At 43.6% G+C, this 27,879-nt stretch overlaps 1 protein-coding gene across 1 annotated transcript; it reads right to left on the bottom strand.

Annotated features, from left to right (window-relative positions):
• Positions 1 to 14,308: 14,308 nt before the first annotated feature.
• PtA15_6A425 (uncharacterized protein) lies at positions 14,309 to 15,589 on the bottom strand (the record flags this gene model as incomplete). Its single annotated transcript, XM_053170129.1, has 3 exons — positions 14,309 to 15,039; positions 15,144 to 15,457; positions 15,534 to 15,589. The coding sequence occupies 3 exons, from the start codon at positions 15,587 to 15,589 to the stop codon at positions 14,309 to 14,311; spliced, it is 1,101 nt and encodes a 366-aa protein (XP_053021351.1).
• Between the last annotated feature and the right edge of the window lie 12,290 nt (positions 15,590 to 27,879).

The raw sequence follows: 27,879 nt of genomic DNA on the forward strand, positions 1-27,879 counted from the left end.
TACTCCTGTTATTCATTACATTACAGATAACCATAGTTAAATACAGTTACCATAATGTACTGTTGTTATGAGAGTTAAGTTACGTGCAACAGTAAGATTACAATACATTGTAATATTACTGTACACGTGAAATACACCAAGACAGGTATCACTCATTTATCCCCTGTTACGCCTCAGTACCTATTTACATAACATATTGGTTATGATATAAATACATAAACAATACATGATGTAATCCAATTCAAAGAGCACTGAATGGAATCAATGATTGGTTATGATCAGCTAGTGTACACAGCTACTGATCCAGGATCAGTACTGATCATTACACTGCCCTGATCATTTCCAATGTTGATCCTCATGAGGATCTGCTTCCCTTGAGCGCTTCCAGTTCCCCCCTGGTCCTGAAGCGCCTCCAAGCGCCTCATGTTCCCTCCTGCTCATTCCCCTCTATATAAACACGCCCCCCAGGACTGTTTATCCCTCAGAATATTATTATAGCAAGGTTTAACACATACATAGTTAAACAGTGCCTTCATTCTCTACCATCATTCAATTCAGGAATACTCTCAACTCTTGATTACCCTTACCTTTTTGTAGGTAAAACCACGAACCCAAGTTGAGTTATTCCTTGGATGCCTATTAACACTCTGTGTTGATCTGGATGCGCCTTAATTGAGCAAGCCTCTCAGTCAAGATTACTGATAGAGTGAAACCTTTTACAGGTCTTACCACGAACCCATTGGCCCATCCTTGGCAAATTACACTATCATCTTGCTAGTAACAACCCTCTCAGACACGGTTAGTTACCTAAAGGCTGACAATTGGGGGTCTGGCCTATCATTTATCCGTGATTCTCACTCCCAAACCGTGATAATCATACTAACATACCTATTTCCTTACCATTTTTTTACGCCAAAATGTCTTGTTAAAAGACAAATGACCACCATTATCTGTGATTTCAAACCCAACTCCAACCTCCTGAAATTACAGAAATACACGAAGGAAGACCCTAATAACCTTGAAGTCCAAGAACACGTCAGAAAAACCCATACACTGATTGGAGAGGACCAATTCTACACCTGTACCTGGATTACTTACAGTACTCTTTGGATAACTTGTATCTATCATCCTGACGGTACACTTATTGATACTACTGAAGAATCAGAATTTGTGGAAGAAGAACAAACTAAACTTGTTAGAAAACCACAACTTACAGCTTTTCCATTTGGATATCCTCCCTTTGACGAGGAATACTGCTCTTACACAGAACATACCTCCTACTCCACGCTTCCCCCCTTCACTTCTGACGGCCCTCCTCCGCAACTTACGCGCAGAAAGAGAAGTCAAATCATTAACTAAATTTCCCGTGATTGTGTCTTAGATTCTCCCTTATTTTCTCATCATTTTCCTAGACTCTTCACCCTGTTTCCTTCTATAAAACCGGAAAAATCCATAAAAAATCATCCTATTGTTGACTATCTCTCTATTTTTTTTACTGGAAAAATTCTCTTTATTTCGCCAAAACCCATAGAAATTGAATCATATACACTTGGTTGACTCTACACAGTGAAATTCCAGTGAATTTCATTCATCTTCTCTGCGGAAAACACACCGGAACGCTTGTTCCCCCCAAAAGGAGAATAGATACGAAAATTCTGAGTAGACCAATCGAACCGCAAGGGTCAATTTACACTACTAAGTTTTTTTTGTGAGACTCCAAACTCTACCATTCCTACGGCAGGAAAGGATTGGTACTGCATTCCCACTCGAGAGCGCATTAGGTCGCGGGACTAAGTGGTACTACATACACCACGTGCATCCTGTGTATACAGGATCTACACAACTCAATTACAGTTCAATTACAACTGTACTACTGTATTACCCCGGATCTGCAAGGATCTACAGGGATTTACACGCTAGACGCACTCCACCTAACTCAATTAGAGAGCGCATACAGGCGCATACCTACCGTACATACCCTCCTCGAGCCGCAACCCTCGAGCAGGATCACTGTAACACCTGTAGCTCCTGATCTAGAGCAGCTACAGACGATCTTAGACCGCCGATCGAACCGCGCGAACCTAGCGGATCAGACTAGAAGTGATATTCCTAGCCTACAGATCCCAAAAGCGCTGTACAAGCGCATCACTACTTCCCCCCCTCTTGTAGAACCGCTGTTCCAAGAGTTTAAAAGGACCTCCACTCCACGCCGTTTGAGCAATCAACAAACCAAGTTGATACACTTCTGCGCCACCATCTCAGCTTTCATTCAACAAAAATTCAGACCTTTCCATCGACAGGAAAAAATTCCTACACTGATTTTCCGGCAAAATCACTATAACCTTAAAAAGTACTCAGAAAATCCAAAATCTGAAAAGTACATCTTTTTCCTTACCCTTTTCCCGTCAGATTGGTATTTTTTAATACTAATATTTTCGTGTTTTTCATTGTGTACAGTGTCCACCAACGTTGACACCCTCACCCCAGAACTTCAATCCCTTGGAGTTACGGACAAAAACACGCAACCCCGTGAGGCTAGAGAGGAAACCACTGATACTAATCAGCGCGCAGATTCCCCAGCCATCTCTGATAAATCTTCAGGTACATTACACCTGAAGAAATTCTCTAAATAAAAACAAAAAATACCTACTGAACCAAAATACTTCTATTATGTCTCCTCCTTCTCTCAGAACTCGAGGTTATAATGGAAGAACCCGCTCATCAGACCCAGGCAGAGGATTTCCACCTGCGTCAGTTCTTCCACCTGCTAAACAACCTGTAGCAGATAAAATTATATACGCTACAAAGAAAGGAAAAACTAAGAATCTATCTTCTCCTAACAGTCTTGACGGAAGAGAAGTTCAAGCGCTACTATTACAGGATGAAAGGCTACAAGACGTGGCTCAAGGAAGTGCGCAACCGCAGCAGCCACGCGGCAATAATAGCGCATCTCAAGTATTGCCGGGCGGATTTCCAGGCGATGATAGATCTCAAAGGATTAACATCCACCTTGAAGAGGACAAAGGATTGGAATCCAATGGAGATCAGTTCAGAATCCCTCCTAATCCACCAGCCGTCCCGCAGACGAAACCACTCTCCATTAAGAAGCCCGCCGCGCCGCAGACCAGCTTCAAGACCCCAATCACGCAGGGGGAGAAATGTGAATTCCAGACACCCGCGGAATACTGGGCGCAATCAACTATGGCGCAGTCAAATCTACGAAGAAATGATACGCCTGGGCAGATCCCTCCAAGGCACTTATCAACATCTGGAGCAGGGCAAAATAGCCCGCCAAGAGCGTCAGATGGACCTAGATCCTTAAATAGTTCCCACTTTTTTAGTAGTAATAGTAACTCTGGTTCTGAACACGCATCACATGTCCCAGAAATTCTAAATGTTGTTAACAATCCAGATACTCCTTTCAGAACTGCTCTACATGTGTACACAGAAAATCTTAACTTTGTTGTAGAAAGAATTACGCAAAGTAACAAAGAACTGTCATCAGATCTTAAGAAATTGTGCCACAAAGTTACACAGCGTGTAGATGAGCAAGTAAATTCTGAAGATGATGCCTTCACTGTCATCTTGAATAAATTGGAGAGTATGGATAAGAAGCTTGATGAAGCGCCCTCTGCTCTTGAAATATTGAGTACCCAAGTTACTAGATCCCTGGCTAGAACTGAAGAACTGGTTGAAGATCAAGAAAATACCAACCAGGAAATATTACAAAAATTGAATTTGTTGGAATCACGCTTCACAACCCTGCAGAATGATACTAAAGATAAAATTACATCACAATTTACCACATTTGAAGATGTAGTAAACAGGTTTGAGAAACAAACCACGGATACAGCATCAAAGCAAGATAAATTGGAAACTATAATTTTACAAGTAATAAATTCTATTAACAACATTGGACACTCATCACCTAATCCCCCGGTGAAAGAGAGCGTGAATAAAGATACTCCACCTCATATGCAGGCCAGCAGCAGTTCAACAAGAGTCAAATCTGACAGAACACCTAATGTGAACTTTCCATCTGACTACAGGACAGAGAATTCAGATTCAGATGGTAGTGACGTAGACACTCCACCACCAGCTCCCAACAGAAGAACAACATCTTCTACTCCACGTAATTTTCCAACAAATGAAGAGGACAAAGCCATTCATAAATTAGTATTAGCAAATTTACCCAAAATAAGTGAATGGGCCACATTTTCTGGCAAAGGAGAATATGACCACTACAAATTTATAGAATGGATTGACAGCTTACAGGATGATACAAATGCACCAGATCAAATCATTTGTTCCAAACTTAATTCATTATTTACAGGACCAGCAAACATATGGTATAACAATAGAAAGAAAGAAGTGCAGGGACCAAAAGATTGGGCCTTCTGGAAAGCAGAAATCATTAAGAAGTATAGCTCCCCTCAATGGAAAAGAAAAGTCAGAGATGCCTTTAGAAGATCTAAATTTGACGTATATGGTGAGACTGAACCTTCTGAATGGGTTACCAGCCAAGTTAACAGGATACAAGCTGTGGAAAGACACTTGGATAACCAATCTATCAATGATAAATTACTGTCTCAACTTGACCCCAAAACTGAGTACAAAATGCGCCTAGCTATCAGAACTAATGATGACACTTCATAATTCATTAACCAACTTGAAAGTATAGTGAATGTTTGTAAGAAAGACAAAGCTAGAAGCAAAACAAGCAGAAGAGACAATTACAAAGATAAGAGACCTGAGACCAAAGAACCAGCAGCTCCTAAAGAAATTACATGCTATGAATGCGGTAAGACTGGGCATAAGTCTACCAAATGTCCCAGGAAGATCAGCAAGAAGATATCAGTGATTCAGAGTGAAGATAACCAATTACCATGTGACACTATTAGCATTTCCTCAGGAGAATCCCTTCCTAGTGATTCTGATGACTCAGATGATGAATCAGCAAGCAATTCTAATCACGCCATTACATGTAAAGCAGACAGGCTTATATCTAATATTTCCAAGATCCCAGAGGATAAAGCCCCACATAATATTAGGAAGTTACCAGTAGTTAAACCTGACCAAGTAGGTAATATGCACACTACAGGAGGAACCAACACTACTAATATACTATGTAACAAGTATAAACTCAAATGTCTCATTGATGGCGGAGCATTCTGTTCAATAATTAGCCCCAAATTATTAGACACTATTATGCCTGGCTGGAAGACCAAGCTATCCCCAGTCAAGAAGGAGAAATTCTACAGCTGCAATAGCAAATTGTCCCCACTAGGTATCATTACTCTAGATATTATTTTCCCTCACACAAGATCTAGTGTACAAATTACAGTTGAACTAGTAGTAATGGCAGATTTCAAGATGAAATACATTATCCTTGGTAATGATTACATTATTAATTATGGTATTGACGTCATTAACAGTAATGGCAGATACTTTACAATTAATGGAGATCTCCTGACTAAATTTGAACTAGGAATTACGGAAAAATTTACATTAGAGCAACTAGAATGTAATTCTGTGGAAGCCTCAAAATTCTCTAACACCATATCTGACGCCAGAATTTCACCAGATCTGACACCAGAACAAACAGACAAATTAGTCTCATTACTACATAAACATAAATTGGCCTTTGCTACAGCTGATGAACCCTTTGGATGCATTAAAGGACATGAAGTAAGAATCAATCTTAATACTTCCAGACCTTATCCACCAGCTTTGAGAAAAGCCTCCTACCCAGCATCCCCTAGAAGCAGAGAAGCCTTGCAACAACATGTAAATGAATTAGTTAGAATGAAAGTTCTGCGCAAGGTTGGCGCAAATGAGAATGTGGAAGTTACAACACCTGTAATCATTGCGTGGCATAATGATAAGTCCAGGATGGTTGGTGATTTTAGAGCCCTCAATACCTACACTATTCCTGATAGGTATCCTATGCCCAAGATTAGTGAAGCAATCACGCAACTCAAGAATGCAAAATTTATTACCTGCATGGATGTACTAAAAGGATTTCCCCAAAATGTAATTCATGAAGACAGTAGACATTTGTTGCACATCATATTACATATGGGTATTTATGAATATCTCAGAATGCCCTTTGGAATTAAAAATGCACCATCTCACTTCCAGAGAATGATGGATACTGAATTCCACAGAGAATTACGTGAGGGGTGGCTTATAATTTACATTGATGACATTATCATATTCAGCCAAGACTGGGAAGAACACCTCAAGAAGTTGACCATAGTCTTAGAAAGAGTAATTAAAATGAACATGAAAATATCAATGAGTAAATGCCAATTTGGATTTCAAGAACTTAAAGCTCTAGGACATATAGTATCAGGACTCAGTATAGCTATAGACATGAATAAAGTAGCAGCTGTTTTGCTCAAACCTATGCCAACTAACCTGAAGGAAGTACAGTCATTCTTAGGTTTTGCAAGTTACTATAGACAACACATTAAGGATTTTGCAAAAATAAGTGGCCCACTTTACCAACTCAGTAGTCCCAACACTGCCTTTGAGATGACAACTACTAGAGTGGAAGCTTTTAATTTAATGAGAGAAAAACTTACATCAGCACCAATACTGTTCATGCCTGATCCCCATAAACCTTACAGATTATATGTAGATGCCAGCATGGAAGGTTTAGGCGCTGCATTACATCAGATACAGGATTTTGAAGTCCCCAGAGAAGGAGTCATATGCTACATCTCACGCACCTTGAAAGACAGTGAAAAAAGATATGGAGCCAGCCAGCTAGAATGTCTTTGTCTAGTATGGGCACTTGAAAAATTGTATTACTACTTGGATGGATGTGACTTTGAAGTCATTACTGATTGTATAGCCCTTAAAAGTCTCTTAGGTATGAAAACTCCCAATAGACATATGCTTAGATGGCAAATTGCTATTCAGATCTGGAGAGGAAGCATGACTATTATCCACAGAGCTGGAAATATCCATAAAAATGCGGATGGTCTTAGCAGATGGTCACTAGAAAATTTACCAGAGAACCCAGCATGGGACGGAGAAGTTGCTGCAAAAATCATGGCTTTATTTCCCCTGGAGAATGATGAAGATAATCCTGCATATGATGCTCCTTCAGAAAATTATGATATCCTTGGTTTACATGTATGTGAAATGGAAGAAGAATTCTGGGATGAAATCAGAAAATCCTATGATACCAATAAGAATACTTCTCCCATCAAAGAAATACTACAGAGTAAGTATAAGAATATGGATTTAATTAACTCATTAGAAGAACCCTGGGCTACAGCTTTTAAAGAAGACAGATTTTCCCTTCTTGATGGATTACTTTACCATAGAACCAAACATACTAGTGTGGTAGTACTGGTGCAAAGAGAACGTATCAATTTATTTCTTAGAGAATGCCATGATAATATCACTGCTGGGCATTTCTCCGTAGAGCGCACTACAGAGAGAGTAAAGCACATTGCATGGTGGCCAAACTTTAAGAATGAAACCAAGGACTACTGTGAATCTTGTGAAAGATGCCAAAAAGCCAACAAAGCTACAGGAAAGAGATATGGAATATTACAGGAAATTGAAGAACCTACTGAAAGATGGTCTGTCATTAATATGGATTTTGTTACAGGATTACCTCCTGCAGGACAAGATAACTATAATTCAGTACTAGTGGTAGTAGACAGATTTTCCAAAAGAACCAAATTCCTTCCATGTCATAAAAAGAATACAGCCTTTGATATAGCTATGTTGTTTTGGCAAAAGATAATTGCTGATGTAGGATGCCCAAGATACATTATTACAGACAGAGATCCTAAATTTACGTCAGAATTCTGGAGAGGAATTTATGATCTATGTGGTACACAATTAAAGTTCTCCACAGCTTATCACCCACAGACTGATGGATTAGCTGAAAGGATGATTCAAACTCTTGAAGACATGATCAGAAGATATTGTGCCTATGGATTGGAATTTAAAGACAAAGATAATTATACTCATGATTGGTGCTCACTCTTACCAGCCCTTGAGTTTGCCTACAATTACAGCAAACATAGCTCTACCAATATGACTCCTTTTGAATTAGAAAGAGGATGGATTCCATGGTTCCCTAAAGACTTAGTTTTATCTAAATCTGTAACAATACATCCTAATGCAGCAGACTTCCATCAAATGATGACTAAGACAGCTAATTACGCAGCAGAATGCATTAAAAAATCCTTTGAATACAACAGAACTAGATGGGACAAGACTCATAAACCTCATCAGTTTAAAGTTGGAGAAGAAGTTCTTATTTCTACATTTAACTTTACCAACCTCACTGGCCCTAAGAAATTGAGAGACTCATTTGTAGGACCATTTGTTATTAAAGCCTTACACGGAAAGAATGCTGTTGAAGTCATACTGACAGGTGAATTAGAAAGAAAACATCCTACTTTTCCTGTTAGTTTAATCAAACCTTACGTGCCTAGTAACAATGAAAATTTCCCTTTAAGGAACGACAACATTAAAGTTGTAATTCCAAGACTGGAGAAAGAAGTTGTGAAAATAAAGAAGGTTTTACAACACAGAAAAATCAGAAAAAACAATGTGGACATTAAACAATATCTATTTAGATATAGTGGTTCTAAAGAAGATGAATGGCTCACTACTGACCAAATTCCAGACTCTGAAAAAGTCCTCAGACAATACAGAGCTGATAAAAGAAATGTTTAATTCTTTGATCAGCCTTTTTTGGAGGGAGGAAGTGTCAGCCACAGAGTACGTGTCACAGTACCTTACACGTACCAAGTACCTGCAATTGTTCACATTACATATAGTACATTCCTTTTTACGCCTTTATTACATATGTATATCATTAGATACAAGCTTAAGAATGTACTCCTGTTATACATTACATTACAGATAACCATAGTTAAATACAGTTACCATAATGTACTGTTGTTATGAGAGTTAAGTTACGTGCAACAGTAAGATTACAATACATTGTAATATTACTGTACACGTGAAATACACCAAGACAGGTATCACTCATTTATCCCCTGTTACGCCTCAGTACCTATTTACATAACATATTGGTTATGATATAAATACATAAACAATACATGATGTAATCCAATTCAAAGAGCACTGAATGGAATCAATGATTGGTTATGATCAGCTAGTGTACACAGCTACTGATCCAGGATCAGTACTGATCATTACACTGCCCTGATCATTTCCAATGTTGATCCTCATGAGGATCTGCTTCCCTTGAGCGCTTCCAGTTCCCCCCTGGTCCTGAAGCGCCTCCAAGCGCCTCATGTTCCCTCCTGCTCATTCCCCTCTATATAAACACGCCCCCCAGGACTGTTTATCCCTCAGAATATTATTATAGCAAGGGTTAACACATACATAGTTAAACAGTGCCTTCATTCTCTACCATCATTCAATTCAGGAATACTCTCAACTCTTGATTACCCTTACCTTTTTGTAGGTAAAAACCACGAACCCAAGTTGAGTTATTCCTTGGATGCCTAGTAACACCCTGTGTTGATCTGGATGCGCCTTAATTGAGCAAGCCTCTCAGTCAAGATTACTGATAGAGTGAAACCTTTTACAGGTCTTACCACGAACCCATTGGCCCATCCTTGGCAAATTACACTATCATCTTGCTAGTAACAACCCTCTCAGACACGGTTAGTTACCTACAGGCTGACACTGGTACCCGGGTGCAAGTGGCTGGTACCCGGGTGCAAGTGGCCAGTACCTGGGTGCAATTGGTAAAGATGGTTGATTTGATTGGGATACCCACTTGTGTTTGGGTATCCAAGGCAGTTTTTTCCCACTTCCTGGCATCCGCGTCTGCTGGGGGATGCCTCTGTGTGTGAGCAGATACCCGCGCGGGTATCAGTGGATACCTGCCACGCAAAAAGCACTTGAAACACTCGGGGTTGGGGACCCAAGGGGCGGAAAGCGGGGTCGGAGTTGCGCAGCTGCGCTGCTGCGGCTCAAATAGATCCTAGGGGTGGCGCCTGTCTTGTTGGTTTGTGTGCAAACGGACAGGATGCCAATGTTTTGTCCTGTCCGTTTGCGCGCAAACAGACAGAACGTGGATGTCTTTCCTGTCCGTTTTGCAAACAGACAGAACGTGGATGTCTTTCCTGTCCGTTTGCGTGCAAACGCGGAAAGGAAAGCCCCAACAAGTACTCCGTCATGTCCTTTTGCACGCAAACGGACAGGACAAAACATCGTCTCTGTCCTGTCCGTTTGGACAGAACATTGGCGTCCTGTCTGTTTGCGTGCAAACGGACAGGACAGCCCCAACACCTCTGTCCTGTTTGTTTGCCGCAAACGGACAGGACAAAATATTGGCGTCCTGTCTGTTTGGGTGCAGTACAAAACATTGGCAGCCTGTCAGTCTGCGCGCAAACGGAAAGGACAGCCCCAACACCTCTGTCCTGACCGTTTGCACGCAAACAGACAGGACAGCTCAGATAGGCGGGTACACGCGCGGGTACCCAGGTATTGAATTTTTTGCTAGCCCTGACACCTGCACCCGCACCCGGTATCCGCTGGCGTGTACCCGCGCCAGCCATGGGTACCCGCAGCCATCCCTAATTTGGAAACTCATCAGACTGTAGCTGCTACATTTGGGGGTTTTGTGGTCAGTAAAGGTACATAATGAAACTTTGGGGGCTTCTTAACATTTTGGTAACCATATGGCCGAAGAATTCCCACCCTGGGATGAGATATAGTGGCAGAAACACCAAGAAACTACCAAAGTAGTGATATTTGGAAACATATCAGACTGTAGCTGCTACATTTGGAGGTTTTGTGGTCAGTAAAGGTACATAATGAAACTTTGGGGGCTTTTCAACATTTGAGTAACCATATGGCAGAAGAATACCCACCCTGGGACGAGATATAGTGGCAGAAACACACAGAAACTACCAAAGTAGTGATATTTGGGAACTGATCAGGCTGTAGCTGCTACATTTGGAGGTTTTGTGGTCAGTAAAGGTACATAATGAAACTTTGGGGGATTTTAAACATTTTGGTAACCATATAGCAGAGGGATTCCCATGCTGGGATGAGATATAGTGGCAGAAACACCAAGAAACCACCAACACCAGGGAAGCTTTGGGGGCACTCCCCAGGGAGTGCCACAGCTGAATTTGGGGTTAGTTTTTTGTCTGAACTGGGGCAGAAGTACTTAGAATGTGATGGTTAATTGTTAAATTACTGGGCAAGAACTATAGAACAATCCAATTTGGAGTGATATTTAACCGTTGGATGTGAACTATCATTCAAGTCTGTTGAATTCATCTTGAAGTCTGGTTCATGTCAATCCTAACTCAAGTTCTACATTTCAAAATCAGGTAGCTCTTGCTTATCCATTTTTTTTTACATTGGGGTGAACTGCCTTCATCAAACATATATCACACCTGAAATGCAACTGCCTAGATTTGGATTCAGAAAATATCAGAAGTGCAAAACATTTCAATATTTGCACAAGAGCAGTAGAACTGTATTTTGGCTGGGTACACAAGGGAGACACAGTTCATAAATCAATCAGCTTCAAATGCCCCTCTGTTCTAAAAAATGTGTGATTGGTTTGTGATTTATCACCCTATTGCACGGGATACAATAGGGTGACAAATCATATTCCATCAGGGAAGTTACACTAATTTTTTCCTTAAATTTTACCCTCATTTACTTGGCAGAAGTCCCCCTCTGGTATGAAAAGTGCCTGATTTGTCACCCAATTGTACGCGCATACAATAGGGTGACAAATCACAAACTTCTCAGACCAGAGGGGAATTTTTGCCCAGTAAATCAGGTTGACATGGTTTGGAAAACAATTCATCTGGACATCTCCCTCTGGTCTGAAAAGTGTGTGGTTTGTCACCCTAGTACAATGGATTGACAAATCACACACAAGTCACACATTTCTCAGACCAGAGGGACATTTCCTGCTGATTTTTTTCCAAACCATGTCACCCTCATTCAATTGGCAAAAAATCAACTTTGGTCTGAAAAGTGTGTGATTTGTCACCCTATTATACGCGTGTACAATATGGTGACAAATCAGAATTTTTCCATACCAGAGGGGGATTTCTGCTGAGTAAATGAGGGTAAAATTTAAGAAATATTTAGCTGTAACTGCCCTGATGGACTACTATTTGTCACCCTATTGTCCAAGCGTACGATAGGGTGACAAATCACAAACCAATCACATTCTGTTAAGGCCACAGCAATGGGTACAGGATGATGCAATGGTTCCAAGACTATTCAGATTCAGATTGACTTCACCCTTGGGTACAAACAATGTGTGAGTGGTGCTTTGCACTTTAGTTAAACTTTGGTTGCAGACAATTTGTGGTCTGTGGTCCAGTTTAGTTACTACTGAGTTACAGAAGAGTTCCAGCTGAGTTATGGATACTTCATATATACTTGCATATCATTTCATGTTTGATTACACATATGATGTAGTAGACATTGTGCTGAGTTATGAAAAAAAATTCAAGGTAAGGCACTCCCTGGGGAGTGCCCCCCAAGCATCCCTGGTGCAAAGTAGTCATATTTGGGAAGTGATCATACTGTAGCTGCTACATTTGGGGGTTTTGTGGTCAGTAAAGGTACATAATGAAACTTTGGGGGCTTTTAAACATTTTGGTCACCATCTGGCAGAAGTATTCCTACGCTGGGATGAGTTATAGTGGCAGAAACACCAAGAAACTACCAAATTAGTGATATTTGGGAACTGATCAGACTGTAGCTGCTACATTTGGGGTTTTTGTGGTCAGTGAAGGTACATAATGAAACTTTTGGGGCTTGTAAACATTTTGGTCACCATCTGGCAGAAGGATTCCCACCCTGTGATGAGATATAGTGGTAGAAGCACCAATAAACTACCAAAGTAGTGACATTTGGAAACTGATCAGACTGTAGCTGCTACATTTGGGGGTTTTGTGGTCAGTAAAGGTAAATAATGAACCTTTGGGTGCTTGTAAACATTTTGGTCGCGATCTGGCAGAGGGATTCCCACGCTGGGATGAAATATAGTGGCAGAAACACCAAGAAACTGCCAAAGTAGTGATATTTGGGAACTGATCAGACTGTAGCTGCTGCATTTGGGGGTTTTGGGGTCATTAAAGGTACATAATGAATCTTTGGGGGCTTTTAAACATTTTGGTAACCATATGGCAGAAGAATTCCCACGCTGGGATGAGATATAGTGGCAGAAACACCAAGAAACTACCAAAGTAGTGATATTTGGAAACTGATCAGACTGTAGCTGCTACATTTGGGGTTTTTGTGTTCAGTAAAGGTACATAATGAAACTTTGGGGGCTTGTAAACATTTTGGTCGCCATCTGGCAGAAGGATCCCCACGCTGGGATGAGATATAGTGGCAGAAACACCATGAAACTACCAAAGTTGGGTCAGCTTCAGGCTAGCTGACATCAGAAATTCCCTAGCCTAAGGTTTGTTAACCCGGAGTTAGCCCAGACCAATGTGATTGCCGGCCAGATTAAGTTCCCCAAAATTGACAACTTAACCCAACAAATGCAAATTCTCTCAGCCAACTCTGGGATGTGAATGCTACGCAGCTGTCACACAAACAGGGCTGCTATGAGATCAGCACAATGGGTAACTAGAGCTGGTCTACTTTTGTTGTGTACAGGTTAAAAGAAAAGAAAAACTCTTAAAATTCCCTTTTGGACGCAGTGATACTCCCTCACTCCCTTTGAGAGTCTTCTTGGCTAGTTACGATACAATCAAAAAATGAGTATGTATACATTTGATTTGATTTTGACATCATTGTATTTGTGCCACACAATTTGCTGCATGTTTCATTTCCCAAACAAGCAGCACATAATACGAAGATGCTCACTTAAATCGGTATTTCATACAGAAGCCCAGCAACGTCAGTGACAAGCTATAGGGAGTAAATGGTCTAAACTCTTAGATTTCTGAGTTTCTGTGTTGCAAAGATAAAAACAAGATAAGCCTCAAAAGAGTGTAACAATAAGAGTAAAGTAAAACAAAATATGTGCAAGAGACATGTTTTGTAGCTTAGTGGTGAATGGACAAAAAAAGCGGGGTTTAAGCTGAAGCAACCAGATGAGCAAAATTCAGAAGCTTATACGCTCATTGATGGTTGAAAAAAGGGTGTTTACCTTTATTCAGGAGCTCGAGGAGACTGGTGTTGGTTATGGTAGACGATCATTTTCAAACTCAAGTCCAGTGAAGTGCTGATGAGATTCCACTCGTGATTTCGATGGTTATGAATGCAGTAAACTTAAGTCTATGTAGTTTGAGGGAATTAGCTAGCCCTTTCGTTCTTTTGTCGGTCGGGATCGGGTACTGCGACGTGGTTGCAGTGGTGGTGGGGGAGGTAAACCATCAGATGGGTTGATGTATGACAGACTAGCACTTCCCAGAGAGCCACTCTGAAACATAGAATATTGTGACTGAGTCTCCGTGTCTCTTTCATCGTCAGTTTGACTGGGGTGCTGATGGGGGGTTTTGATCTCTTCTAATTCGTAATCCACACTTTCTTCCTGAGAGACGTCATCGTCCTTCGGGCCCTTGCTAGCGGTGGGTTCTCTGGGTATTTCGGTTCCGTGTCTCGGCTCCAACGGTTGTTGGAACCACTCATCCCGACTAATCCCGTCATTTCCCAAGATAGGAGGCGGAAGACTGGGCATGGTTTCTGATTTGAAACTTATCCGGTTTTCATTTGCTCTACTTGAACGCCTGTGAACCTTGAAGAATTCCTGTCGGAAACTCATCCATAACAATCCGGCCCCGATGACTAGAAGGATACAAGCCGAAAGTGGGAAGAATGCACATCCTTGTAAACCTCCATATATTGGTATTGTCTTGGCAGACTCCGTCAGCCGTGTCTCCCTCGTCAGCCCGGTAAAAATAACCACACAGGCCAGGAATGTGCCGAATGCGAGAACGCTGGATGTGAGTGCGACGATGGCGGCATGCTTCCATTGATAGTAATTCGGAGAGAATGAAAGTCCCAAGGAGACCAGACCAAGGACAGCGGCTGTTAAGAAGATTTGGCAGTAGGAAAATTCATACCGATAAAGTTAGAATCATTGAGAGATCAGAGCCTTTTGATTCACTTCAAGTCGACGGAGGTTGACTCACCAATCAACAACCAAAACAAAAATACTGTCTGGGTAGAGCTTAATTCTCCGGCCGCATCAGGTACAGTTGAAGACATGCTGAATGAATAGCCTGCTTTCGGTTTCGTGCATATCACCATATAATCTGAATCCGGCCCTCCCTTCGACTTCTTCCCTCTCTTGACATCAGGGGCATTGTGATCGGAGATATCTTTATAAGAAGTACAAGCGCCCCAAAAGCCCGTTTTTACCTCAACTTTCAGGTTATCAATTTCAAAAACCGCTCTCCAAAATGACAAGCCTTTGATCACTGGTGTCGAGAGCAATGGTAAAAGCCTACGGACAAAAAGATTGAATGTCAGTATTAAGGTTGAATTTATTGATTTCGGAAATAGGGAGTGCGTTGACGAACAGAAGTATGATCCCAAATAGCAGGCTGATAGATCCCATAAGTTTCAATCCATTCATCACTTCACCTCTTCAGTATTAAATTATTGGGTAGAGTCGGTTATCTGACAGCTCCTTACATGCAATCGTGAGACAGAAGAACCTGTTATGGAACGTGAGTTGCTAAATATTGAAGGAATTGGGTGATTTTTGTTTCTGAGCGCGAGAGAGTGGTTGAATGCTTTTGCTTAAACTTGAACCCAAGACTGCGAAATCGATAAGTAAAGTGTGAGTGGCCTAATGAACGAATGACATGCCTTCTCAAGAGATAGATTTAAATTTAATCAAGTTGGAACAATAGGAAGACTCTCAAACGATGCGAGATAACTTGACTGGAGCGGAAAGGGAGAGACCGTATTAAGTTGGAGGGCGGGGTGGAGGGGGGATAACTGTTGGTGAAGAGCTTACTTCCAAATGTGATTTTTTAATTATCAGCAGAAGGGTCATCGATGTCCTTGGTACTGGTTTAAGTATTGAGAACGGTCCGCCACTCAGACGGATGTTGATGAGCAATCTGGCTTCAGTGAGACAGAGCATCTTCCATTGAGCTTGTCAAGCGAAGGTATCAAACTGCTGGCATACCAAACCCCAAACGCATCCGAAGGCGCAGAACAGTCGAAACTGCTCGACGGAGGAGCTGGGGCAGTGAGCCCCAGGTTTGATCGTCTCCGGCCTGACAACAAGCTTCGTGGTCTTGATCCAAGTTCCAACCAGCAACTCGAAACACATCGCCGGTATCAACACTGGGAAGTTACGTTACCGGTAACAGGCTACCTAGCTTAGCTAAGTCCCTCCTCCTTGGGGGTAGATAAATATGTGGACCCCGCGACCCTCCGAGAATTAATAATTTTAGTGGGCAATTTTTTTGCCCTCGTTGGTCCTTGAATATTTTTTCCTCTAGTTTTCAGTTCCATGATGGCCCGTCTCACGTCCATAATCTCTGTACTATTTTTCCACATCTCCAACTCATCAGCTCACCGAGCAATCATAGTTGTAAGTTTCTGAGTCCAAGGAATATGTCGTGTTGATGAAGGCCAAAATACTGTCTTTGATGCCTCTGTGCTGTATTCACTGAGCAGTGGCCCATGAGTTCCCCAACCGGGTTATGAGCATGCTCATAACACGTTTGTATGAATCTGTGCAGATTCATAATGTAACCCATCACCCTTGGGAATAACATTGACCTTGTGTTGAGATAAATAAGAGGGCACGCTTGCAAAGGCAAAAGACAGGTATCAAAAATTCTATCACATCCCAAGCTAGTGTTGTTAATTCCAAACTGAGCCATCATATTCCCTAGCTTCCTTATGTTACATCATCCAGAAATTATGATCATGCAAGAAACAGTCCCCAATGTTCCAGATACTGTCTGCACAGCTCCAATACTATCCACCAGGGCTCTTTTAGTTGCAATGAAGGATAAATGTGCCACAATTTGTGCCCTGATCAAAAAAACTGAACCTCACCCCCAAGTCATTCATTCACTGTTGCATTATTTGAGCAAGGCAAATACAGCATGGTATGTAAGTGATACTTGTGGGGTACTGAAACAGGCTGGGACAACACCAAGGACTTGTTGCTAACAATCAGACAGCTGGCTTTTTGCCATGAAGAAAGGGGAGAACAGGGGAGAACTATGGGAGTAGTTCATCTTATCCCAGGTGTATATTTATCCCTCCCACAGATTTAGGAGTTGGTTGACTCATATTTAATGTTTTTCACAGGCAATTGAGATTGTTTCTGCACAAAATACCCCAAGTGGACTTAATAGCCTGGTTCACGTTGGGCTTTAACTAGCAAGATTTTAATTACAATCATGCGCGTCCAATGTCAGCTCTTGCTGAAAGTTGGACTCCCACGGCCATCTTTAAGCTCTTTAAGCTTACTTTTTTATTGATTAGCAACACCAATTTTAGTCAGGGGCATAATACGCCCCAACATGAACCGGGCTAATGCACCAAACGGCATGTACCACAATTCAACTGCGTTGTCAGATTCCTTCTTTTCCATCAAAGAAAAAGAGACTTGCAGCAAAGCTCTAACAGATAGAATTCTGTTCCTTTACCAGCTACTTTGTGCAAAAATTCAGGGTCCTATAAAACCTACCTTGGTGACTGAGAAGGCCTCAGATCCCAAACCTGATCCATTTGAGGATCTTTCAACAACAAAAGTGCAGCAGAACCTTCTGATGAGCTGGTGGAGTATGATGGGTCTGTCTTGAAGAAAAGAAAGGACCCCAAAACCAGGAAAGCTAACCACATTAAAACGGTATGTCTTTACACAATCAGTTTTGAGTAGATCCATACTTAATTGCAATGGGAATTGGGCATATGGTTTTTGTTTGAAAACAGATTGCTCAAAAAAAAATTTAAATGTTTGTGTTTGCTGGAAACCGCCAACAAAATCCCTTCCAAATGAGCAATTCTCTCCTATTTTTGGCTGGAGGTGTGACTGAGCGGGTCAGTGCATACCTAAAGTAAATAGGAATGAGCTCTTCTTGAAGGACCACCCATGCTGCCCTCAAGAGCCTTGGCAAGGAGGCAGAAATTCAGCCTGTCCTTGTATCTGGATTTGAGCTTTCCAGAAGCTAATTTCAAATCCAGATACAGGGACAAATCGGGCTTGGTTGCACCTCTCTTATGCTATGACAAACTTGATTTCCAGAAGAAGATCCATATTAAGTCAATTGGTCATACAAGCCAAATGTTTCATGGTGCCTAGGGGTACATCTCCTCGATCCCCCCTAGCTTAATCCCTCAGAGGTCAAAGTTGAGGCATTAAACAATGCCTTACATCTTGGTAAATGACTGAAAATTCAACCTGAAATGTTTACACCCACAAGAGAAAGCACCATTCACTTTGAAATCACTCTGAAATCACATATCACATGGGTAATCCTGAAGTATCTTGACACCCCTGCCAATAAAAGAGTCAAGCTACCAAAAATTCCGCCAGAGGCAAATACCATCACACCTGATCAACCAAAAATCACCATGCTGAAGCTCATGCTTGCTTCTGACAACTCTGCCTTTGGTTTTCAATGGTTTTATCTAGCAAAGTGGCCTAACCTCCAAGGACTTTTAATCATGCCTACAGATTATTGAGCATGACCTTGGATCATTTAAAAAAAATTTAGTCTTTTGAAGCTTACAAAACTGGCCTTGGGTGATCAGAATAGCTTAGAAGAAACCCTCTCCATCCCCGGCACGGCACACACCCTCTGGAACCTAGCTCAAGCCATCTATCTTGGATTGGGGCAATGAAAAACTGATGCTTGGCGGATACTCCATGGACTTGAGATTCCCACAGAGGAGCATGTGACCAAGAAAGATTTCAACTTGATGCTTTCTCATGTTGAAAAAATTCCCAAAGCAACCCTTGTCTATTGTGTCATGTGAGTCTATGATCAGGGAGTGACTCTTCACCTTGGGTTATATTGAACAAGTGAAAGGAAAGGTCCAAGTGAAGTGGGTGTTGAACCCACAACCTTGTGTACTGTGAGAATCAGACTCACATACTCAGTATTCATGAGTAATGCTCTAATCATTGATCAAGCTAGTTCCACATTGCTATGTCGCAGTTGAATATAGTAGATGTATGCTGATTATAATGTGTGATGCTGCTTCCAATGGTGATTGGATATGTAAGCAATGATGTGTTAAGCAGTGCCAGTGATCAACACTTCAACAGTTTAGCAACATTCACATCTGATGATCTGATTTCTGTTTTTCTGGCTGGCCAGGCTTGTCAAGTTGTGTTAAACTGGGCCCACAAACCTTTTTCAGACAAACTCCTCAATGTATATAGTGAAACAATCCATGATTGGGTGGAGCTCACATACAACTGCTCCTGATCCAGTGAAGCCCTCCGGTCAGATCTATCCCAGAACTGCACTGGTCACAAGAACTTCTTGCTTCACATCTGTGACTTTGGAACCATTTAGGAGGCCAATTGGATCATGAAAGACAGGGATTACACACCAGGAAAAAAAAGTAGTCACTTGATGGCAAGTGACATGATGCAGCTTTGTTTTCAGCTCCAATGCTGCTCCTCCCCACCAGCACATCTAGCGCTCACATGAAAGGTTTCAGGATCAAAGCACTCAATGTGACAAAACCAGATGATGCTCAGCTTTGGCCCTGGCCCAGCTGATGCTCAGCTTTTACCCTTGCTCAGCTGATGCTCAGCTTTTGCCCTGGCCCAGCTGATGCTCAGCTTTGGCACTGGCTATTTGATGATCATCGTTGGCCCTGGCACAGCTGATGCTCAGCCTTGGCCCTGGCCCAGCTAATGCTCAGCCTTGGCCCTAGCCTAGCTGATTTTCAGCTCTGGTCCTGTCCAAGCTGATTCCCATCTTTCTCCCTGGCCTGGCTCAGCTGATACTCAGCAAGCTGAGCATCAGCTGGCCAGCTGGCCCAGGACTGGGTCAAAGCTGAGCATCAGCTGGGACAGGACTAGGAAAAGGCTGAGCAAGGACTGGTACAAAGCTGAGCATCAGCTGCGCCAGGAATAGTACAAAGCTGAGCATCACCTGGGCAAGGACTGTTCAAAAGGCTTCATTCCAATTCTGAGAGTGAGCTGCGTGAAAAGGCTGAGTATGAGCTGATCAAAAAAGCTGAGTATGAGCTGGGTACCAAAGCTGAGTATCAGCTGGACAGAACTGAGGATCAGTTGGGCCCATCAAAAACCAAACAGGACCTCCTTGGTAAATTTTGGAAGTTGAGGAGATGGTTGGGAGATTGGGGTAGATAGTGGATAGATATTGGATAGATGGTGGGTAGCTGGCTGGAGCTGGTGTGATGTCACTTGTCATTGACTGACTATTTTATTTTCCTGGTGACAGCTGCCTCATTTTCATGAGGCAACATTGATCTGTGATGAGCCAAGGGATTGGTGGGATGCCCCATTACTAACACCTTCCCAAACTTATCTTACTGTTGAAATATATCTTACCAGAATCATTATCCTGTTTGGTGATGAATACACTGCTTTTTTCAGGTCCCTGTTGGACAGCTTTGTGGTGATTTATATAGGCATGTGGTGTAGAATGTCCGCTCAATGCAGCACAGGCGGAAATGCAGTGGGGCGGCTAAGCAAATGCTCAGTATACATATCCAAATAGATGATAAGCATGTGTGCTCATGCATCCCATATGTAGACTGAGGAAAACCTTGAATGCAATTACAAAAGCATGCGGAAAGTATTCAAACAGGGAAACATGTGGGACCAGGGACTCAACATGGGTGCAAGGGAGCCGGGGTTTGAGACATGCTTCCAACACACGGACTTAGCGGATTAATCAGAGTAGGACTGCAGCAGGACTTTCGGAGGAATGGATAGTGCAGACCAGCACCAGGTGAACTGGGGCAGCAGAAGCGGACAGCATCACATGGATGACGTTGGGGCGGAAGCGCCAGGTAGAGACTGGGGACAGACGCTAGCACTGTGAAAAAACTCAATAAACTGCTGCCAGTTGACATGCAATATCACAAAGGCGCCTTTGTAATATGGCATGTCAACTGGCAGCAGTTTCTTGAGTTTTTTTTTCACAGTGTAGTCAAAGGGTACGGGAGAACAGGTGTTGGAGAGGTACTGGGCTGGGAAGCAATGCATGCGGAGTTATGGCAAGTGCGGGAAAGGAATGAAAAAGGCAATGTTGGCTGGGAGCGGATTTATGTGGGTGGAGGGAGTGGAGGAACGGGTAATTTGGGGTGGCTTTTCTCTCACTCATCTTGGATTTTTCTATCATTCTACATACTACTCACATCACGGTATTACTGTAGTTACTGCTACGCTTACTCAACTTTTGTGTATCATTACATGGTGGAGAGTTTTTAGCACCCAAATTCTTAATTTCTTGCAGATTTTAATGTGTGAAAGCACAGCAGTTGCACCTTATGTAGACTATACACTATGAAAAAAACTTGAGAAACCGGTGTCAGTTGACATGCAATTACTCTGATGTTACTTTGAGTTCAACCTGGGTTATTCCCTTGTCTTTCCATGCAACTAGCTCAGCATGGTCTGGTGAGGTTTGGTGCTAAGCCACACCAGATCATTGCAGCTCAGTTCTTCATGCTTAGCACTCTCCCCCCATGAGTCCTCAGCAGGGACAAAGAACTACTGGGTGGTTGCTCCCACAACATGTGTAGGTATAGGGTCCTTCTTGATGACCAGTTGACCGGTCATCAAAAGGGTATTAGTTCCCTCTCAATGACCGGTCAACCCCCTCAATGACCGGTCAACCGGTCATCAAGAGGCTGTAAGGTTCCTCTTGATGACCGGTCAACCGGTCATCAAAAGGGTATTAAGTACCTCTTGATGACCGGTCAACCGGTCACCTCTATGTGTGTGAACCCGCTCCCCGCGACCTCACCAAAAAAGTCACAAGAGTGTCAACCACCAACCTCCAACCGTGTTCTTAGACCCTGCCAGCCCGCACCCTCCTAGTCCAGCAGGGAAGTACTAACACTTCCCCTGGACTAGGTAAGAACCCCAGATCCCCTCCCTCTTCTTATCCTCTCTTCCTCTCTTCCTTTCTCCCCTTTCCACCTTGTTTTATATAGGAGGGAAGTAATAACACTTCCCCTGGACTAGTTTTGCAATATAAAGTCAGGTTCCAGAAGTTTTTTCCCTCCAAGGCCTGCCTTGTGCCTCGTCTCCTCGCCTTGTCCTCGCCCCGTGAGCAAAGATCAGTGAAGCTCTCTCCAGAGAGCTTACAATGTGTGGCCTGGTCTGTTGAGTTGTCTGTCAGTCTGCTACCATGATGTATCACCACAGTATGGAGGGCTGTTGGATTGACCCATGAGAACTACCAACCAACCACCCAGCTGGCAGCCACAAGCGTCTGTAGCCTAGTTGGTAAAGGCAGCACTCTAGTATGTGTCTCAGCATAGCTGAGGTCGTGAGTTTGAATCTCACCAGACACATCTTCATTTTACAGTCTCTACATGGTCAACCCAACCTGGGAGCCTATGTCATACTGTGGGGCTGCGCCAGAGTGGAGCAGCTGATGTTCCCTGAGCGTTTGCCTTAGGGCCCAGTCTAGTGCATTGTGCACTAGAATTAAGCTGGAAAACTTCCAAAATGTTCCAGGGTATACCACCCTGGAAGTCAATTGTTTGAGCCTGGTATTAACTGGGAATGAATTTGAGTATCCTGCATGTCAACTGACAGCAGTTTCTTGAGTTTTTTTTCATAGTGCTAGGCATATCATATCAGGCTCATCGCGGAGTGCTGAAGAGATTCATACGTTGCAGAAGCCCAGCGCCGGTAAAAATTCAAGCATGGAGTTATCTAGAAAATAGGCGGAGCACCTTATCTTGTCAGGCGACACACTTTATTTCAACAGTATCCCCACTCCATTAGAGGTACTTTAGGTTAGAGGTGAATGCCTCCACTGGTGTGGACAGCTTTTCTGCTCCCTCCTGCTCCAGCCAGCTATGAGGCCTAGATAAGCTCTGTCCCTTCCTGGCGGGAGGCACTGCGAATGGATTTGTATTGGTTGAAACCCCCTGCGGCCAGGTCAACTAGAGGCGACTGATATAATATTGGTCTCCGTGACCAATCCTATGTTTCCTATGTTGGTGGGGCAAACCAATACATACAAAGGGATAATTTATTTGTGGCACCCATCAATATAATATTGGTCTGGGAGACCAATATTACATTGTTTGCTCCCGGTTGACCTTATCTTGGGTGGTTGTAACCAATACAGCCACCTTGGCATTGAGGGGGCTTGCACCCCGCAAGCACAGGAGGGACTGGCATGCTAAGTTTGATTTTTATTTGAGCTTAACTAAGCCTATTTGAGGAGGCGCAAAGCATCTCCAAAGGAGAGGCTGATGTGTAAAGTAGGGTCCACAGCCTGAAGTGAACGGGGTTTTTGCAATATTTTGTTATATTTTGACTTCAAAATCCTGTAGCACCTAAAAGTGATAAACTTATAAAAAAATAAAAATTGAGGAAAGGGAGCCTATGTTCTTTTCTATCATTCCTCAAAAAAACTATTTCAAAAATGCCATTATTGAGGTTTCTAAGTGTGTTTCCAGAAACCCATTTTTTAGTCTTGAAAGGAGCTTCCAGGGTTGTGAGATGGGTGTGATAGTAGTCTGCCCCCACAAGCAATCTGTAGTTCCTGTGAAATATTGGCCAAATTTACAACTGATTTCAACCTGCAGATTGATGGATTTTTTTGAAAAATTTAAAAAATTCAGAATATGTAGGAGATCATCAGGATTCTTAAGGTGCCATTGGCTTCTCAAATTTTGGAGGTGTTTTGGGTCATCTGATGGTTTTTATGGTTCATCCAGCCATTTGGCTGGTACTGCTCACACAAGAACCTTGAAATTGTGCACAAGTCCCTCCCTGGCAGGAGGGTGCTTGGCTAACTTAGTCAGTCCCTGCCTTCTAAGTTGGCAGACAGGCGCCCCTCACGCTCTGCAAAATCCTCTGAAGGAGAGACTTGGGAGCAAGCCACCAATTTTGGTGTGAGCGCTGAGGACCACCTTGACCCATTTGGCTGGTGTCAAACTTGAACACCACACCACCACAGCATCCTGTGGGTCAAAATGCACGCCCTGGGGCCTGGTGCCAAATTGTAAGACTGCATCTTGCCTCCAATCCTACACAGCGGGGCAAATTGAGAAAATGTGGTGCGCCCCACCCAAGCCCCAGGCAGTACACGCCACTGGGGCCCTTAAGATTACGCCGCGGTGACCCACACATGAGACACCGCCCCCATAGCGCACCCGTGACACTCTGCGTCCCCTGGCGTAACGGAGAGGTACCCAGCACGCCACAGGGACCTTGGGGTGACTGGTGTGGGACAATGACCGGCCCCAGAACACACCAGATGTTGCCGCCGGGCCACCAAAGAATTACCCTCACGAGCCAGGGACGCCTCTGCACGAGTCCGCCACATCATTGTGTCTGTCCCCAAGGTAGTGTAGCCCCTTCCCTGGGGGCCCAGCCCTGGCTCTCACCCACAAGTCTGACTTCAACAGTAGTTTCTAAGCAGTGGAGCTCTTTCCGGGGGCTGAAGGTTTGTTTGAGTTTTTAAGACAAATGCAATCCACCGTGTCTGCTCCAACGCGCTTGCTCAACACCCCTCCCCACCCTTGAGCATCAGGCCCTCGGCTCTCCTCCCCTAGACTCTCTTGTCTCACCATCCACCACCCCCTTGGTCTCTTTCAAATCCCAGCGGGTCCATCAGCCAGCGTCGGCCCCCATCCCAATATCCAGCAGTCATCAGCTAGTCTGCTTCAGAGCAGCATCCAGCCATCCTCCCCTCCTTGTTCAACTACCTGTTTGCATTGCTCTTGTGTCATCCTACTGATCATGTACCCCAAGTTTCAATAATCTCCCCAAGAGCCCCACCCATGTACTCCTCCCCTTCCAGAAAGTCTCACCAGAAATAAAAAATATGCTTGGAAGTATGTATTGCTGTAACCGTACCTGACCCAAAAGCACAAATGGGATCGGTTGGTCTGTCCTTCCAGAAGCCCATGGCTCCAAAAATTTCCCGCAAGATTTTCGCGGGGCAATGTCCGGACGGCTTTTGAGTCCTGTGACTGGATAGCATGACCCAATACATTTTTGGTGCCGGATCAAATATTGGCGGGTCGCTGCTGAGCACCCCAAGGGTACCGGATCAAATATCCTCTGTTAGCCGCTGAGCACTCCCCTCGTGATATGTACTCAAGCCCATGGGCCGCCCGAGGGACAATCAGGGGCGCGTCGCGTTGGCGCGCCATTCCAAGTTACGCAAGAGGTACGTGACCAAATTGCGCAATGGGTATGGTTCATGACGCCCCAGGTGCGTCATGGTGGTGCGCCCCTAGGACATGTCAAGACTGAGCGCCACCGTTGCGGTCATTGTTGCAAGGTCCCGGGGGCGCAACAATCATTGCCCTCAGGGCGCCCCATCTGCCCCAGTGTGGACATAGGCCACATCTTATTAACTCAAACAGTCCAGAAGTGGGTGACCAATGCAATAAAAATACGCCAAGACATTTTGTATTCAAAAATAAATACAATACAATGTATATGCCTACACAATACACATATTGCATTTGTTGCACAGTTGTTGGTTGTGCAAGAAGCCAGGATACAAGGCCATGCTACTTGTGACCCAATATGTTGAATGAGGAATGTGTAATAAGTATTTATAATGAAAATTGGGGCGCTGGCCAAGCCCAAGGCCCATCAGCTCTTGCACCAGAATTTGCTGTTTGGGGGCAAGCCTCTCTGAGAGACACCCTGCAGGGCTCTACTCCAGAGAGGCTGTGTTAAGCTTGGGTGCTCGGACCCCGTGAGAACGGGAGGGACTTGCATGAGGACCCGGGAGAGCCCCTACCAAGCCACCTCATGTAACATGTGTCCAGGGGACATCTTTTTGCAAAATGCTCCTCATGTAAATCACCGGATAGGTATCTAAATTGGCTTGTTTTTCCAAGATGTTCCTGATGTAGTTGGTATATTTTGAGCTTGCCTGGAAAGAAAACCAACTATTTAGGTCTTGGGCTCAATTCCCAGCCATATAAGGCTTTTTTTTTGTCTAATTTTGCCCCGGTGAGCCTTTCTCCCACAAAATCCTCCTCAGGTACTACTATGGTGTTCGAAATTGCATAAGATTTTTTACGTAAAATAATAAACTGCAATTTTGGCTGGGAGATACCACTTTAAGTTTGATGCACGCTGACATCTCCCAGCCAAAATTGGCTTGATGATTTTATGTAAACCGTGACATGCAATTCTGAACACCATATATGTATCCAAACCGGGTCCAATTGGGAAAATCCAATTTCCCCAAGTATCCAAAAACCAAAATTAGCCAATATTACATGAGGCGGCTTGGTCGGGGCTTTCCGGGGTCCTCTTGCATGTACAGCTAGCCCAGAAGAGCTTGCGACTTCGGCCGCAAACTCTGGGAGTTTGTGCCGCAGCGGCTAGCGTTTTCCGCAGCGTTGATAGCCGTGCACGCGGACCGTGCTCGGGGGATCCCGGGGGGGGGGCGCAGGAAGGCTGCCTGCCACCGATCCACATCAGCCTGCCACCACCAACCCACCGCCGTCGAATCACAACCGCCAACCGTTGTCAAATGACCACCGCCAACCGTTGTCGAATCACCAACGTCGACCGTCGTCGAATCACAAGTAGATTCTTTCTAAATGGTTTGTTTGCTTGTCCTGTTCTGCAACCCCAAGCTGATATGAGTTCTCTTTTTTTCTGGTTTCCTTTTTTGCTCCTTCAGGCACAATGTATGTGAAGTATAGCGCCGGATTCAAATTCGCTGTTATTTGGGCGGCCCTCAATGGAAAACCCCTCGCCGAAATCAATGTATATCTCCCAGCTCGGCAAACCAGTTTTAAACTGTAGATAGTTGGAAGGCTGAACCTTGATTTCCTTAAACATCCATGGGGAATATGGGGATCATGCTGGTGAGTATCAATGCACAAGAGTAATGGTTGGGGTGCGTAACCATCCTGCATGCACAAAAAATGATGTACACGGTCATTCTTCCAGCTGGTTGATTGGAGTAGTTTACAAGGTGTAGGCATGTTTTATGTGTGTATGAATTGAAGAACCCATCTACATCACAATCAGATTTACAAGCTATAGTTTCAAATTATGTGGACTCCAGCCGCTAGTTAAACAGTGAATGACATATGGTGGCTTGACTTAGAGCCTCGGCCAACAGCTATCACAGCTATCAAAGGATTTGTGAGCCAAGAAGACTCAATCACAAGGATAATTGATTCTCATTTTGAGTCAAAAGATATTGGGGCTAAAAAAGATGAGAAATACAAGCTCTAGCCCAAAGAAACTAATCTCTCTTGAGTTCCTTATGGATCACACGGACACCTTTTCCGGGCTCAATAACAAAGATCTCCAAGCCATCACCAAATTCAATATGTTTCTCAGCCGCGCAAGTGAACGCGTCCGTGACCAAGGCTTCAACCTTCTCCAACGGCAATTGTGATTGAGGGGGAGGGTGAGATTTGCCTTGGGCGTAGACCGGCTCGGGTGGAGGAGCTGGGCTGGACGGATTGCAAGTCATGTTCTTGCCTCCAACCTGACCCCGGTTTTTAAAAAGAATTTGCAGAGTACAAGACAAGCAGTCAATTTCTCAAGAGATATCACATGATTGTATATATATAGGAGTCTATAGCCTCCCCCTTGCAAAACCCTTCTCACCTGGTTGTCCAAAAACGGCTGGACTAGACTTTGTGCCACCCCGGCGGCCCTGCATCTTTCTTGCTCATAACTTCCCACAGGATCGAACCAATAAACCGCACCAGTCCCATCTC

The sequence above is a fragment of the Puccinia triticina genome, chromosome 6A, assembly GCF_026914185.1.
Source record: "Puccinia triticina chromosome 6A, complete sequence".
Classification (NCBI taxonomy): Eukaryota; Fungi; Basidiomycota; class Pucciniomycetes; order Pucciniales; family Pucciniaceae; genus Puccinia; species Puccinia triticina.